Source organism: Thermobia domestica, chromosome 3 (genome assembly GCF_964235325.1).
Source record: "Thermobia domestica chromosome 3, izTheDome1.hap1.1, whole genome shotgun sequence".
Taxonomy (NCBI): Eukaryota; Metazoa; Arthropoda; class Insecta; order Zygentoma; family Lepismatidae; genus Thermobia; species Thermobia domestica.
In genome coordinates, this window is record NC_137456.1 from 270206515 (window position 1) to 270222292 (window position 15778).

At 30.2% G+C, this 15778-nt stretch overlaps 1 protein-coding gene across 1 annotated transcript in view; it reads right to left on the reverse strand.

Annotated features, from left to right (window-relative positions):
• Nucleotides 1-1410: 1410 nt before the first annotated feature.
• LOC145681654 (uncharacterized) overlaps nt 1411-15778 on the reverse strand; it is a 175024-nt gene continuing 160656 nt past the window's right edge. The window contains exon 6 of the mRNA XM_081753278.1: nt 1411-1919. Within this exon, the coding sequence (XP_081609404.1) occupies nt 1660-1919 (260 nt within the window). The 3' untranslated portion in view covers nt 1411-1659. The remainder of the gene's footprint in view (nt 1920-15778) is intronic.

Sequence of the window (15778 nt, forward strand, 5' to 3'; positions counted from 1 at the left end):
ATTTCTACAAGTTTCATGTAATAAAATGATTGTATTATAACCATCAAGTAACTCTAAAAGCGACCACAAATAGCTTTTCTGTTACTGGTGTTGTGCGTGTTGCCTAACCAATCACTAAAAAACCTTTAAGTCCGTTTCGGTTGTCCAAAAAATTAAAAAAAATCAATAAGGTCGATGCCAGTAATGTACCTTTTCCGCATTAGAAGTCATCGAATTTCCAACGAAAGTACAATACGCTTCACCCTAATCTGTACTGATCTCCCAAGTACGTCTGCAATGCTTGATCATAGTTTAGTATAGTAACTAATTACAAGAGGAGTTAGTTTCGAAGTGTGAATAATAAAATTTGTAACATATCTTATAGAAATCTGTTTATGACTTAAACCATCACGAGATACTGACATTACTGTTATTTAACTTCTCCTTTCATTAGTTTTTGAAAACTGCAATGCGCAAGTTTTACTACGTAATGCATTCTTTTAAACGCAAAGCAAACTTTCATTGCTTAAGACATGAGACGGAATAAAACGAAATAGTTTCAACATTTATTTGCAGCGCCATCTACTGACAATATTTGAGTCCCAATAAAAGCTGGTCGAAATAAGGATATCCTAAAACGCACTCTTCTTGCAAGTTGGTGGGAGATGGAGCAATTTGTTGGTCATATTTGAATTCAGCATGCTTGAAAACGTTAGAGACCACTATTTTTATCAGAGGGAGGAAATCCGTGCAGAACAGTGTAATTTTAATACCCAAACAACGTTACGTACAAAGTTCGTGAACTGCAGGCCATTGTAGTTAATAAGAGGAGTTAAAAATTAGTTTAGCTTTCTTTTTATTAATGTGTGTTACACAAAATCCTAAATCTAAAGGCTCTTAAAAGATCTCACATATAATGAGTTCTCTCTCTTCCCAACCGGATAATTGAAGAAGTAATTTTTGCTTTTATGTGTTACTTAAAGCAATATCTCACTTTTGACAAGCAACATATTTCTCTTCTCCATTTAGAAGTTACGTTACGAAGTACGGTGTTAGCAAGTACACAAACTTATCAGCATTTGCGCAATTTCTCATAGCATTAACGAAAACGAGAACTTTTGATATCACGTACAGAGTTCAAAGTCTATATAATGCCGAAAAAAGAAATTACTTTTGTTTCGTGGGAGAATTACAAATATCTTTAAATGTGAACTTCGTTAGAAATAATTTTTCAGACATCTTGCTGAAAATATGTTATTTTAGAGTTATTTCGCAGAACATATGCAAATGATTTGAGTTTTCATCTTGGAAAATTGATTAGGTAAAATTACAGTATGTCTCTAATTATTAAAAAAATGTTTCCAACCATCTTCATATCTTAAAATATTTTATATGAGGAAAGGAAGAAATCACATGGATTTGAATGTAATTTATTTTATTACTGCTAACAAATTTTAAATAGATAACATGAAGGTTAATTTTTATTTTGTACATATAAATACTACATTTAATATCTACAGTTGAATATGGAATTCCAAGATGGTCTACTTGACAATTCGGACTTCGTCACTCTTAATCTACCCTAGACGATGAATAAATACAACAAATAAAATCTGACAGATGTGTTTGCTAATACACATTTTGTACTTATAATATTAGTCTTCTAAACATATGAATTATTTAATATTGATTCGGCGGATTATAGTAGTATTCTGCTGCAGTACCGTAATGTCCCTGATTTGGAGTAGCGTATTGCACCGGAGCAGCGTATGATAATGGAGCATTGTATTGTTCCGGAGCAACGTACTGTACCGAAGCAAAATTCTGTGACGAAATATTTTCTTGTAGTGTTGTTGGTTGTCCAGCTGCAACGGAATCCCTCGGTTCTTTAAGTTCATGTATGTAAACATTCACTATACCAAAAACAACTACAGCTCCAACTGGAAAAATAAACAAGAAACGTAAAACGAAAAGCACGAAATAAAATGCAAAAGAGACAATTGAGGAGTTTGATGTAATAAAGTCCCAAGCGAGTTTACGCCCTTTCTGCATCAAACGCATTTGTGGCTTTTCCATGCTTGTTTAGCCTCCTGGTAAAATGTTAATGCAATATCGGAATAAAATGCTCTATATCACATTGTTTTGTGTAAGAAAAAACACTACTTTAATTTTCAACATCGTTCTTCTCCAATTGCATATTTCTGACTTACGCCTTTATTGCATCAAATTCCTTAATTCCTCGAGAATCTACTTTCCAACGTCATTCATTTCAGCACTAGGCAGAAGTAGTCTGATAATCTAACGTGTCATATTTAAATATTGCGAAATATTTTAAGAACTACGGGACTGAACTATGGACTCTTCAGAATGTTGCAATAAGTAATTATTTGCAGAAGGAATATCAGGATGGGTCGTTTATTGTTAAATGTGAGCAAAGGGACATAATTTCAAATCCTGAAAAACAGAGCTCCCCTCTCACATTTTCCTATTCCAACATTTCATTAATTATTATCGTTACTGAATCCTTTAGTCTCAGAGCACAATCTTGTGATGTTAAATTAAAACCAAGCAAATGTACTGTATATTGTATATGTGGATCATTTTGAAGTCCTATTTGTCTATAGGCCTATTTTTTTCGGAGGTCACGCCGGTTATAACTGGGAGCTAGGTAAATAATTTTATTGCGTGTGCTAATATGGTTTTGAATCACCCTGAAACTTGAATTCTTTATAAGTAATATTTATTGAAATATAAAATTAGTTTTCGTTCCCGCTGTTGACAGAGAAAGCCTCCGGGATGTTCCTAACAAGTACATTTCCTTATAGGTGTGGGTTTCCTAAGGCTTCGTTCTCAATCTGTGAAAGTAGAACGTTGCTGATATTTCGAATGTAATTGCGGTATATCAATATTAACGTTAAATACAGAGAGAACTTCAGTTCAAGAATAGCATTACAACATGCTGCATGTGGTAACTGTAATCATCTTCGAAAACATTTAGAGACCTTTCATTAATCTATTAGGGTCATTTTATGTATGAAATCAATTCAACGTATTCCAGTTCTAATGTTGTTTTTGTAGAATCTACCTGAAAGTCCCATTGCAAAACCACACAGAGCTACGTATGGATAAAGCGTAAGCTCTCAGCCATAAGTGTGAAATCCTAGAACGTGCATATTGGCTGAAAGTATACTTTTACTTATAACTATTTAGAACTTTTTAAAAGTTATTTTTATAAAACAAACTGTATTTCAACTCTCCAAATAGTAAAAATCCAATCAGTTGGATACATCTTTCCTTTAGTAGTAGTTGCCCCCGTTCGCAGGAATGACTCATCCTCACTCTCTTTTATGACCGGGATTTTTGAAATTAGTAGGGTATGTTTGTATGTTCTAGGACATTTTTCATCCTTCAACCCCTAACTGTCAAAAAAGTTATAAAGCCACCACTGACTATTGTACTTTAACACAGAAGGATAACCCAAAGTGAGATCGCATTAGCTTTTATGACATTTAAAATCAGAAAAACTTACAATTTAAAAACCTACATCTAAAATTACACTATACTACACTACTTATAATTACACTTTTACTCTATCCCATAATGACCCCAAGCTAATGTATTTATACCATCTCGCATAATATATCTTTTATCGTGCAAAGAATGTAATGCTAGTTTATGAACGGTTATGCTATATATATCCTGCTTATAACTTCTAATGAGGTTTATGTCTTTATACGTTTTAACATTTTGAAATAAGCTTTCTTTATAATCATTAAACTGCAACTCCTTTGATATTACAGCTTTAGTTACTTCTTTAGCTTTTTTCTCTTCTTTATTTTCTACTCTATAAGCATACATCATTGATGTCAATCCAATAAACTCCGTCATTATCTTACCTTTATTCTCTTACCTTTATTAGTGGTACTCCATATATGTTATTTTCCTTGTATTCACTCGTGTCAAACTGGTCAACTATTTCTGCTATATCTTTGTAAAAGTCTTCAGTCTCAATCTCATATATAAAGCTATCAGTATTCATATAACATAAATCTATATTGTTTCCTTATTTCGGCTTCATAGTATTATAGTGAAAATCATACAATAATAGTTTCGATAGTTCTAATACACTCATACCAACTTATATTGGTTTATTAAATGTCAGTCGCTCTTTTTCATATGCATAGCACACAAATTCTCTGTAAATATTGTTCTGTAATCAAAATTAAGTTTTGCAATTAATTTTTCTACTCTTTCAGGATCACATTCTAATTGTAAAGGTTGCCTCTTTCGAATATTTTCCATTGTTTTTCCGAATACCGAGTTATTCATGAGCTTATAAAAATCTTCTTCAAACTTGTTTTTAGCTTGCGTTCTCATATTTGTATTTAAATCAATGTATTTCTTTAACCAGTCTGATTGTTTAAATTCTAATACTCTATGCACTTTCTTTAATTTCATTCCAAGCGACATATATAGTTTTAAGTTCCTATAATGAATTACATATTTCTCCTTATTATAAAGTGTTGTTAGTAGTTTTGATTGTTTAGATTCTGGTGGGCACATGTTTTCTGGAGCTAATGGTAAACCAGAATGTTTGTTGTGTAAGTACTTCGGATATTCTAAATCTACTTCTAATATGTAGCCAGCTTCTGAGTCATCTGAAATGTTCATTATATCTATGCAAGGTTTAACCCACTTAAAGTCTTTATAGGGCATGTATTGACTCATCGCCCATCCATATAAGTTGTTTGCGTCTAGATATACTAAGTATGTTGAACACTCATCTTTATTATAATTTGCCATGTATTTGTTATTTGCTTTTACATATTGTTTACTACATTGTGAGATTCCTCCTCGTATACCCTTTTCTAACATTAGTATTTTATCATAATCAGTTAACATTTCTAAGTTAATTTTAGTCATCTTTAACATTGCATACCACGATAAGCCCGGTGCTGTATAATACCATACAGGATCTAATCCATATGCCTTTAAACATACATCTTTAAAGTTTTCAAATATATCTGTTAATTGAAGGACATCTGTTTTGTTATAATGTTCAGTTAAGTCCTCCCATAACTTTAGATCGAATTCTTTACAAACTCGTATATGAAGCTTATGGCGTTCAGGACTCATTTTTTCTCCTTTTAATCGGTTTGTAAATTTATCTGGATATAATGGAACAGGTTCTTTCAATTTTTCAAATGAATCAAAAAAGTATTGATTTCGAGAAACATTTTCATATGAATAATCACCTTTAGTATTAACTAGATCAAGTTTATCAATCGGGAAAAACTTTAATGTTTCTCGAAATTGTTCTGGTTTTAAATTACTAGTTAACTCTGCTACACTCTTTGGCATAAATCTAAACAAATCAACAAATCTTAAATTTATTCCATCTTTTCTTGGTCCTGCTTTTACATATTTTTCATATGGTATGTACCTTTCTTCATTATTTGCGATCAGTTTAATTTTCTGTGTATCATAAGCTAACTCCTTAATAAACAAATGCGTATCATAACCAGTTAAATTGTGAAGAAATACAGGAACAAAGTTGGGATTTTTATAGTTTAAATTGCAATAACTGTGAGCTGCGCCTCTAAATTTTCCATTTAAATGATCATGATCTCTTACTTTTGTTTTATTTTTATTTATCTTATATAAAAACTTTTTTAAGTCATGCTTCCATTCTTTTATTTTTTCACTCATATCATTTTTATCCTTGTAAAACTGTATTTTCTTCTTTAATATATTTATTTTTTTCTCAACAGCTGGTGGTAAGTCATTCAAGTTTTTCTCACATATATGACAAGTATCCGAACTATTATAAGCTTCTATTTCCTCCTTACTAAGCGGGGTCATATCAACTACCCTGTTATATATTTCCATAATTTCTATTGTTTCTTTTTGTAAAATTTCAATAAATAGCATCTGGACCTATATAACTAACAGGGGCTTTATAGTTCCCATTTGAATATTTGACATAGTAACAAAAACTCATTGGTTCATGCTTTTGATATTTTACTGTTTTACTACAATTATGCTCTATTTTTAACTTACATAAGATACATTCAAAGTCAGCAAATATGACAAATGGAACTCTTAATGAACGATTATAGTTTTGAAACTCTATTTGATTGTCGTATGGTTTTGGAAGTTCTATTCTAACAGCCTCATGTTCTTTACAATATAGCTCATGGTTCTGTAATTACTTCTCATTTCCAAAGTGTCTTGTTAAACATCTATCACTTCTTATTAATCGTGATAAGTCTTTTATCCAACAAAAAGGACTTTTATTTTGATCATCTTTTATATATAATAAATTAACACGTTTTTCTTGCTTTGTTTTTGTGATTTGAAGTGGATATACATTATAGTTTTGGTCATAGCTGTAAACATTGATAGAAGTATTACTTCTTCTTTCAAATTTTGGAATATCTTTTAATTGAACTGGGAATTCAATGTTGTCACAATACTTCTTTTGCAACTCATTAACAAGCTATTTATAATGTGAAGGTCTTTGATACTGAGAACATCTGTCTATAGGTTTTAAATAGCTTGCAATAGAATACAAGAAACATTTATTGTCTTTATTTTTAATAATAATCACTGCTTTCTTATCTTTAATTGGTTTAGGAAGTTCAATATAGGAAAAAGCTCTTAGTGGTACATACTTGTTTAATCTGATTTGTAAATGTTTAATTTGATGCAATGTCCATCCTGATCCTCTACCTTCAAATTCTTCCATTTCTCTACGAAGCTTTTGTTTGGCATAAGATATATATTCATTTAAGTCAGTTGATTCTAATATTCTCTCGTTTGATGTTTTAAATTTGCGCTCTTGTATTTCTTTATCTTTAATATAGTCACAAATGAAAACAAGGTTAACTTTTACAGGGTGAACTTTTAATTCCTCTTTGATTTTTATAATAGCAACTCTTCCACTTGTATCTAAAAATTTTATTGGGTCTTTATATCCTCCTGTGTTTTCAACTTTAATGGTTTGTAAACGCTTCTTTAGTGCTGTTTCTTCTAATTCTACTTTTATAGGTATACGTGTTGGTTTTGGTTCTTCAATTACTTCTTGTTTAAATGGGAATATATCTTTAATCTGTCTTCTGCTTTGTTCATCAACATATTGTTTAAGAAGGTTTATTAGTTCTGCTTTTCTTAATCGGGAATATCTTTTGATTCCCTTTCCTCTACATTGCCGTCTTAACTCTATTACAGCAAATCTACTATAATTACTCATCTTTTAATATATAGAAAATCTTACTACTCAATTTTTATCTTCGCCGGATTATTTCTAATCATTTTTGTACTATTTTTACTTCCATATATCCTAATACAACACTTATCATTGTACACTTCTGCCATTGTCTACATAGTTACATAACACATATTAAAATTAACTCATTTTTGTAAACTTACTCATCATCGTCCTAATCATCACTACCATATTTATATTCATCATCACTACTCAAATCAGATGTTTTTTGTTGCATTATTAATAATTATTTTTCCTTTAGCAGTATTTGCTTCTCTAGTAGTGCTGCTAAGAGTATAAGATCATGATGAATTACTTTAAGTCTATCATGTAATAAATCAAATTCTTTCTCCATATTTATTATATAGAAAACCAACAAAAATGAGATAAATTTAAAAAATCTAAGAATAAAAACTAACAGGTGAATATGACTAGTGCTAAGGACACATTATCTTACAAACCTATATTTGATTGTGTATGTAAACATTTAGATATTGGTGGTTATAATGATGAAGACAAAATAAATTTTAGCATCTCCATAGGTATGTTAGATCATTTGTTCAAGAAAGCTACTAAAGAAAAGAACTCATTTCTTATACAAAACATACTCTATACAAACGTTATGAACTTGTCTGATGAGATATTAGATTCACTGACTGACGGACAATGGTTATCTATAGGTTATGATGATTATGAGGAGGAATATAACTATGATCACATTACAGAAGATTTCATACGCAAATATCAGGAGAAAGTTAATTTCAGTGAAATATGTTCATGGAAAAAGTTATCGGAAGAGTTTATAAGAGCATTAGCTGATAAAGTTGATTGGGAGATTATTTCGGAAAGCCAAGACTTATCAGAAGACTTTATAATAGAATTTGCAGATAGAGTTCAATGGAGAGAAGTATCGTATAATCAAAACCTATCTGAAGAATTTATTAATGAGTTTATAGACAAAGTTGATTTTGATGCTATATCTTATGGAAGCAAACTCTCTGAAGCCTTTATACGAGAGCATGTAGATAAAGTTTCTTGGTGGCGCTTATCTGGAACTCAACAATTATCAGAAAACCTTATAAGAGATTACGCTGACAAAGTAGATTGGGAAATAATTTCAATGTTTCAAAATTTAACAGAAGGATTTATTGCAGAGTTCAAAAACAAAGTTCATTGACATAACATTCCAATTTACCAAGACCTTTCTGTAGAATTTATATATTTATTTAGACATTACGTAGATTGCAGAGTTATAATAAGAAAATACCGTAATAATTCCGATTTAGGTAGTATATTGAATTTAGCATTCGATGTTACAACAGATGGTTTGTTTAATGTTTAACTAATTACCTTTTATGACTATTATATCATACAAGTCGTAACCTTAATTATTAATTACCTTTAATCTGTTCGAGCCTTTTATGGTTATTATTCCATAAAAGAAAACATTTATATTTACACTACAACATTACTCTTATCTACCCAACTATTTTGTGAATCATCAAATCCTAACCATTTAACGTAAACTTTATCACCTTTCTTTCTCAACACCTTTTCCACCAAGTATTCATCTTTATGTTTCGTCTTTAATAGTTCTGGTTCGTAAAATCTACCTTGCACATCTTCCTCTTCTAAATCTTTAATTCTATATGTAGGTGGATTAGATGGAATAACTTCGCTAATAACAAGTACTTCTGTTGACCAATTGGGTGTATATCCTTTCTCAAATAACCCTTTCGACTTACTTATACGAACATGATCACCTAATTCGTATTTGTGTTTAACACGCTTATATTCTTTCTTATACACTTTCTCCAATATTGTTCGCTCATTCTTCTTATTAACTTCTATAGGCTTTAAACCAATTGTTCTATGTACTCTATTATTATAGTCACTAACCAATGTTGGTGATATATCTATCCATTTATAATTTCCTTGTGTTGTGAAACTTTTCCACACCTTTTGTTTAAGTGTTCTATTAAATCTCTCAACAACAGAAGCTTTCTTACCAATATAGGTTGAGTAATGATTAATCTTATTTTCATCCATTAACTTCTTAAATTCTCTATTGTAAAACTCTTTACCTTAATCAGTTTGTAAGTTACTAGGTTTTCTCGTTCTTAATATGGATTGGAATGCTTCTGTAACATTCTTACCACTCTTATTTTTAACACGAACAGCAAACGCATATTTTGAAAACACATCTATAATCGTTAGCAGATACTTATAGCCTTTATTTAATTTGGAAACACTTTTTCATTCTCTACTATCCATTTCTACAAGATCAGCTTGCCAAAGACCATCGATACCTTTTATAACTACACCTAATCTGTCAAAGTTTTTTCTAGATGGTTTGTGAATTTCTTCCATAATTTCTTCTCTAACACCTTTACCATCATATAGTCAATCATTCTTTTTAACGAATTGAGTTTTAGTAACACCACATACAGAACAAATATCTTTCTTTAGATATCTTCCATTCTTTGTTCAATTCTAATGGTATCTTTTTCCGTATCTGTCAATTTCTTACACTTAACACAATACATCATTATTTATTGTATAGAAAATCAACAAAAAATTAAAATTTATCACTACCTAATATTATACTTTTAACATTATCATTATCATCACTTGATTCGTTTTCACCTTCATCTTCTATTTCTATATACATACTAGGCAATAATAATTTGCCTCCTTTCAATTCAGAATCTTTGGATGGTCTAATTGTTAACTGATCATTTATATTAAAGTGTAATGGAAAACTTTCAACTAAAGCATCATTTAAAAATAGGTCTATAAAATGTTTATTAAGACTCGATTCTATATGCATTAACCTAACTCTATAAAGAAATTTGTAGGCGGCAGCTAAATTATATACAAAAAAGGCTGGTTTTTTAAGATCATCTTCTGCCAATCGACATGGAAATTCAACAATTTATTTTCTGGTAAGTAAATTAAACTCTTCTTTCACTGATTCAAGCTGTCCTAATGTTATAACGTCTTGTTTATCAATAGCATTAGATACATTAATCAATCTTTTGTTCTTAAAATCAACCCAGGATGTGTAATTTGACGTAAAAACTTCTCTAAATTCTTCTATTATACTTTTAATAATACCAAAAATATCCATATTTATTATATAGCAAACGTCTTTAGGAAAGCTCTCTTTCTATGTACAACAAACAATAATTGACCTTCTTCCATAGCTGAATTTTTCGTTGGTTTAACTGCAATTATATCGTTCTTGTTAAAGTTAAAAGGTAAATTTTCATTCAAAGTATCGTCTAAAGATATGTCATGAAAGAATTTATCCAAACTTAATTCCATGTGCATTAATTTCCCGTTATAGAGAAATTTGTAACCATTAGAAAGATTAAATATTCTAAACATTGGCTCCTTAACGTTTTTAGCTCTTAATCGACATAAAAAGGGTATAGTTTCTTTTTGCATAATCAATTTAGTAGTATCTATCCTAATCTTTTGAAAATCTTCTTTCTTTATGTATGTATCTTGTAACGTTTCTAATGCATCTTCAAATCGTTTTCTATCGTTCTCTAATTGAGCTTCTATTGATCTAAGTTGGCTTACGCTAACATCATTTAAATTCTCCAACAATTTTAATTTTTCTTCACTAATATTAACATCATCTTTTCCATCTTTAACATTACCAAATATATCCATACTCATTTATTATACAGAAAATGCCCATTGTAATTTTTCAAAACATTTCTTTACCATCTCTCTTTGTTTAGGTGAATGTTTAAAATCGATGTCAACATGAACATCATGTTTTTTCAACAGATAGTACAATACACATTTTAGGTTAATAAACAATACTCTTTTCGGATACAGTTCTTTAAAGGTTTCGTATAAGTTTTCGAAGTCGTTTATAAGTGTTTTTTCCATATGTCGTAAGTTTAATGGTTTTTGATCGGTAACGTGGTAGTGTATTAAATAGACATCATCATAATATTTTGTGTATTTTTTTTTCTTTAGTACTTCTACAACATCTTTTGTTGATATTAAATCTTTTGATACATCTCTAAATTCATCATTTAACACCTTGAACACATCTTCGGGAATAATTCTATCCTGTAAAGCTTGCAAACGAGATAACTGTAACTTAAATCTTTTTGTAGTATCATACCATGGTTTTCTCACACAAGCAGCTCTCATTCCTTCATTAGTACTGTAAACCCAACCCTTCCCTACAGAAGAATAATCACAAATGTAACTACTCATACCTTTTGTTAATGACTTACTACCACAATAACTACATTTTAATGGTCCGGTGTTATAATTTGATAACAAGTCCTTTAAGGTAATTATTGAATATAACTTTTTCAACTCTTCTTCGGTACACAAAAATTTAGGTATAAACATTTTCTAAAAATTAATAACATAATATACGTTGTTTTTATCTTTTAAATCTATCTTACTAACATACTGAAAATACCGATAAAAGTTATAACTAACTAGTCCATCTAGTTCATCTACATGCTTAGTGGGAGACCCGGGTTCGATTCCCGGCGGGAGCTCATGTGGTTCGGATTCCACGTTAATCAGTAGGTGCACGTCTCATATAGCCTCGCTGCTGAACGGGACGTAAAACTCAAAATCAGTCAGTCAGTCATCTACATGCTTCTGATAATAATCTAGAAATCTATTTGTATAGCTTTCATATTTATCTTAAAACAAAACTTTTATGGATATAAACCATAAAAGTACTTAAACTTAATAATATTTAATCATTTTTAATCATATACATAACATCACTAAATGAATACCCTTGATTTAGAAGATTTAAAACCTTAACACAAAGATGGCAACATATAACTGAATTAAAGTCTTGTATTCGTTCGTCATTGTAAAATAAGTTTTCGGTACCAAGATATTGTACTAGTTGTTGAGGAGGAATACTACCATAAGAATCGAACACGTACTTTATGTTGTTATCTTTCCAATAGCATATCCAATGAGTACCAATGTTTCCTGATTTATCAAGGTTAACTACACCACACTCATTTACATAGGGTTTTTGTGGAAGTTCATCACTCATAAATACTCCTCTAAATCGTTTTATCTCTAATTCTTTAACCAACCTCTCTATATCGAAGTTGGTCAATGGTTTTAGTTTTTTGACTTCTTTGGTTTACCTGCTCCCTGCTTTTCTTCGATAGCCATATTGTGTCTTTTTTGTTCTTCAAGTTCTTGTTTATTCTTCTTAGCATCCAGTGCAGTTTTAGTAATCGCTGCTGCACCACCTGCTAATGAGCCAACTGCTCCTAAAGCTGCTAAAATGGCTGGAATTGTAAAGATAAACCCACCCATGTGCTCTTTCCTAATCTTTTTCATTTGTGCAGTAGTTAAAGTTAAATCCATTCCTTTACTTTCTTTAATTTTCTTACATTTATCACTAAGTTGTTTCTTTGTTAATACATGATCAATATTTAAATCCTTTAGTTCGTTATAAGGAACACTAAACATACAACCTTTAATAGAACACATCTTCCTATTTATTGAAGAGAAAATCTTAGTTTGTAAAAGTACAGTTGTTCTAGCTCCACCAAAATCAATTAAGGAATAATTCTCATCTGTTATCCTTATCTCAAAATTGTGAACTTTGTCTTTAGATATAGGGAAAAATAATGGATAAGTAGGCTCATAAATAATACTATGTTTAAACTCAACTTCTGTTTAAAATGATGCTATAATTCCTGTTTCTCTATGTGTGTATTCAGTAACTTTAACAAACATACCATCTGCTATATTACCGCGAACATTAATTGTATCAAATGGGTGAAACTTTGGTGCCTTATCTCCAACATGTTCTATGTTTTTGGTCAAGTTTTTCTCACTAAAACCTAATACAGTGTTAATGGAATCTAAGGTTATATCACAATGCTCGCTAAATATTTTAACTCTGTGTCCTCAGTAAATTTAATATTTTCAAAAGCATCGGCGGAGTATGGAAGATTTGATTTAATATATTCTAATTCTTTTAAACTATATTGACCAGGTTGAATTATGAGTTGTTTTGTAAGATTAGGATGAAGGTTACTACAAAATGTTAATTTATTATTTCTTTCTGTAATGTTTGGAGTTAAGTATGTTGTGTAAAACCCAACTAGTCCTATACTTAAATAGTTGTTACTGTTGTCTAATTCGTAATGGAGTTTCTTCTTTAAAACAGAAGTATCACTCGTTAACTTAAATACCTTAGCCATTTATTATATAATAAATGAATGAGTTTGATTTACCTAGAGATATTCCAAGAGAGAAAGTAATCAAGTTAAAAGAAGATATCATTCAAAATTCAGAATACAGTTTAAAGAACAAAAAGAGAAAACTACGAATGGTTAGATATATATATACTATACTTTGATTACGTTATCGGTTATACTTTCTGCAACAACTGGATTTATTAATGTTTTTATACCTGTAACAATTTACTCAATATCAACAACGTCTCTTGCAACTGGAAGTGCTATTATTAACAGGTTTGTCTTCTAAGTTAAACATAAGCAAAAGAAAAGATGAATATAAACCCATTGTCACTTGTATTAACTCATTCAAAGAACAGTTAGAGATGATAATAACATTAAATGGCGAAATGGATAACGAATATATAAACGATACGTTGCTTAAGATCAGAGAACAACTTAAAGATATAAGATCATAAAAGAGACGATTTTCTCTATAATAAATGAGTAAGAAAACTATTAATTGGGATGTAAAAGAGATGATAAAAGAAACAACAGTTAAGAAAAGAAATGGAGAACTTATACCTGATGATATTCGATGTCTTATAGTGGGTTCATCTGGGTGTGGTGAAACTTTTTTGTTATTTAACTTTTTATTACACCCAGATTGGTTAAACAGTAATTACTTCTATATATATTCTAAAAGCATGAATCAGCCAAAGTATGAGCAGTTAAAAGATCGATTTGAAAAAGCAGAACTAAAGTTAAAGAAGCAAATAGCAACGTTCTTAAGCAGTAATGATTCTATTGTACCTATTGATGAATGTGAAAAATACTCTATAGTTGTGTTTGACGATTACATTTTAGAGAATCAAGATACTGTTAGAAATTACTTTACAAGAGGTAGACATAGACATTTAGACTGTTTCTATCTTGCACAAACATATTCAAAAGTACCTAAACAGCTTATAAGAGATAACGTTAATTTCCTATGTGTATTTAGACAAGATGATACTAATCTTTAACATGTGTATAATGAGTTTGTCGGAGGAGATATGTCTTATGATAAATTTTAAGAGATATGTTCAAAATGTTAGCAACAAGATTATGGTTTTATAGTAATTGATATGACGAGGAAGGTAAACAATGGTAAGTATAGGAACAAGATAAAACACTTTATAAACGTTTGATGTTTTTTTCACGTTTTTACGTTTTAATGTTTGACGTTTTTCACGTTTATTGACGTTTGTTACTTTTTCACGTTTATTGATGTTTATTGACGTTTGTTCGTTTTCTATATAATAAATAGATGAGAAAGAAATTAATAAGAATATTAAGTTAAAAGTGTTCTCGATAAAGGGCTTCAAATCATGGAAGAAAGAAAGAGCAGGTACATACGATAAATTTAAGACACAAGAACAACCTGTAATTGATGCTATTCGAAACTTGGGAAGTGAGATCAAAGAAGTAGCAGAACAAAATAAAAATCTAATAACTGAACTTGTTCCAGTTGTACATAAGACGGCTTCAATAGATCCTAGTCTACGAGAAACACCTAAAAAGATAACTTATGATAGTTCTCCAAGTAGTAGTGATACGCCTATAACAGGAGAAATAAAACAAATGTGAAAACAAATTAAAGACAAGGTTAAAGGAGTAGAACCTTTAACAATAGCGCAATCATTTGGTAGGATTGCAACGAAATATTATAGTGAAAGAAATGATAGTGTATTTGGAATAAGAACTGTAGAAGAAGAAGGAAAATAATAAATAAGATAGGTAATTCTGAAGTTAAAGTGAGTGGCGATGATTTGATAATTAATGGTAAAACTTATAAAGGAACAGAAGGTCTATGGGAATTGTTAACGATGAATACTAATAAAACCATTGAAGATTATGATGATGATGATTTTGAATATTACAAGGAAATAATAATAGAATCAGATGCTGCTTTCCAAAAATATAATCGAGATAAAAAAAAGTAGCTTGTAATAGAGGTTCTAATTACATTAATATTATCAAGCCTATTTGGGATAATTATATTAAACCATCTCTACCTCCAACTCCTAAAAGGACTGGTGAAGGAATTAAACAATATACAGAGATACCTAATGAATATATATTGATTGATGATGTGAGAAAGTTAATTGATCGGTTAATAGTTATAGATGGAGAAGAAAAGGCTGGTAATAACTTTTATAATGAGAAAGTAGGTATAGTGAGTATGATTAATAATAAGCTTTCACAATTTATTCCTAATGATCCAAAAGGTATAGGTTATTTGATTAAGATCTTAAATACATTACCACCACGATTCTGGAATGATGAG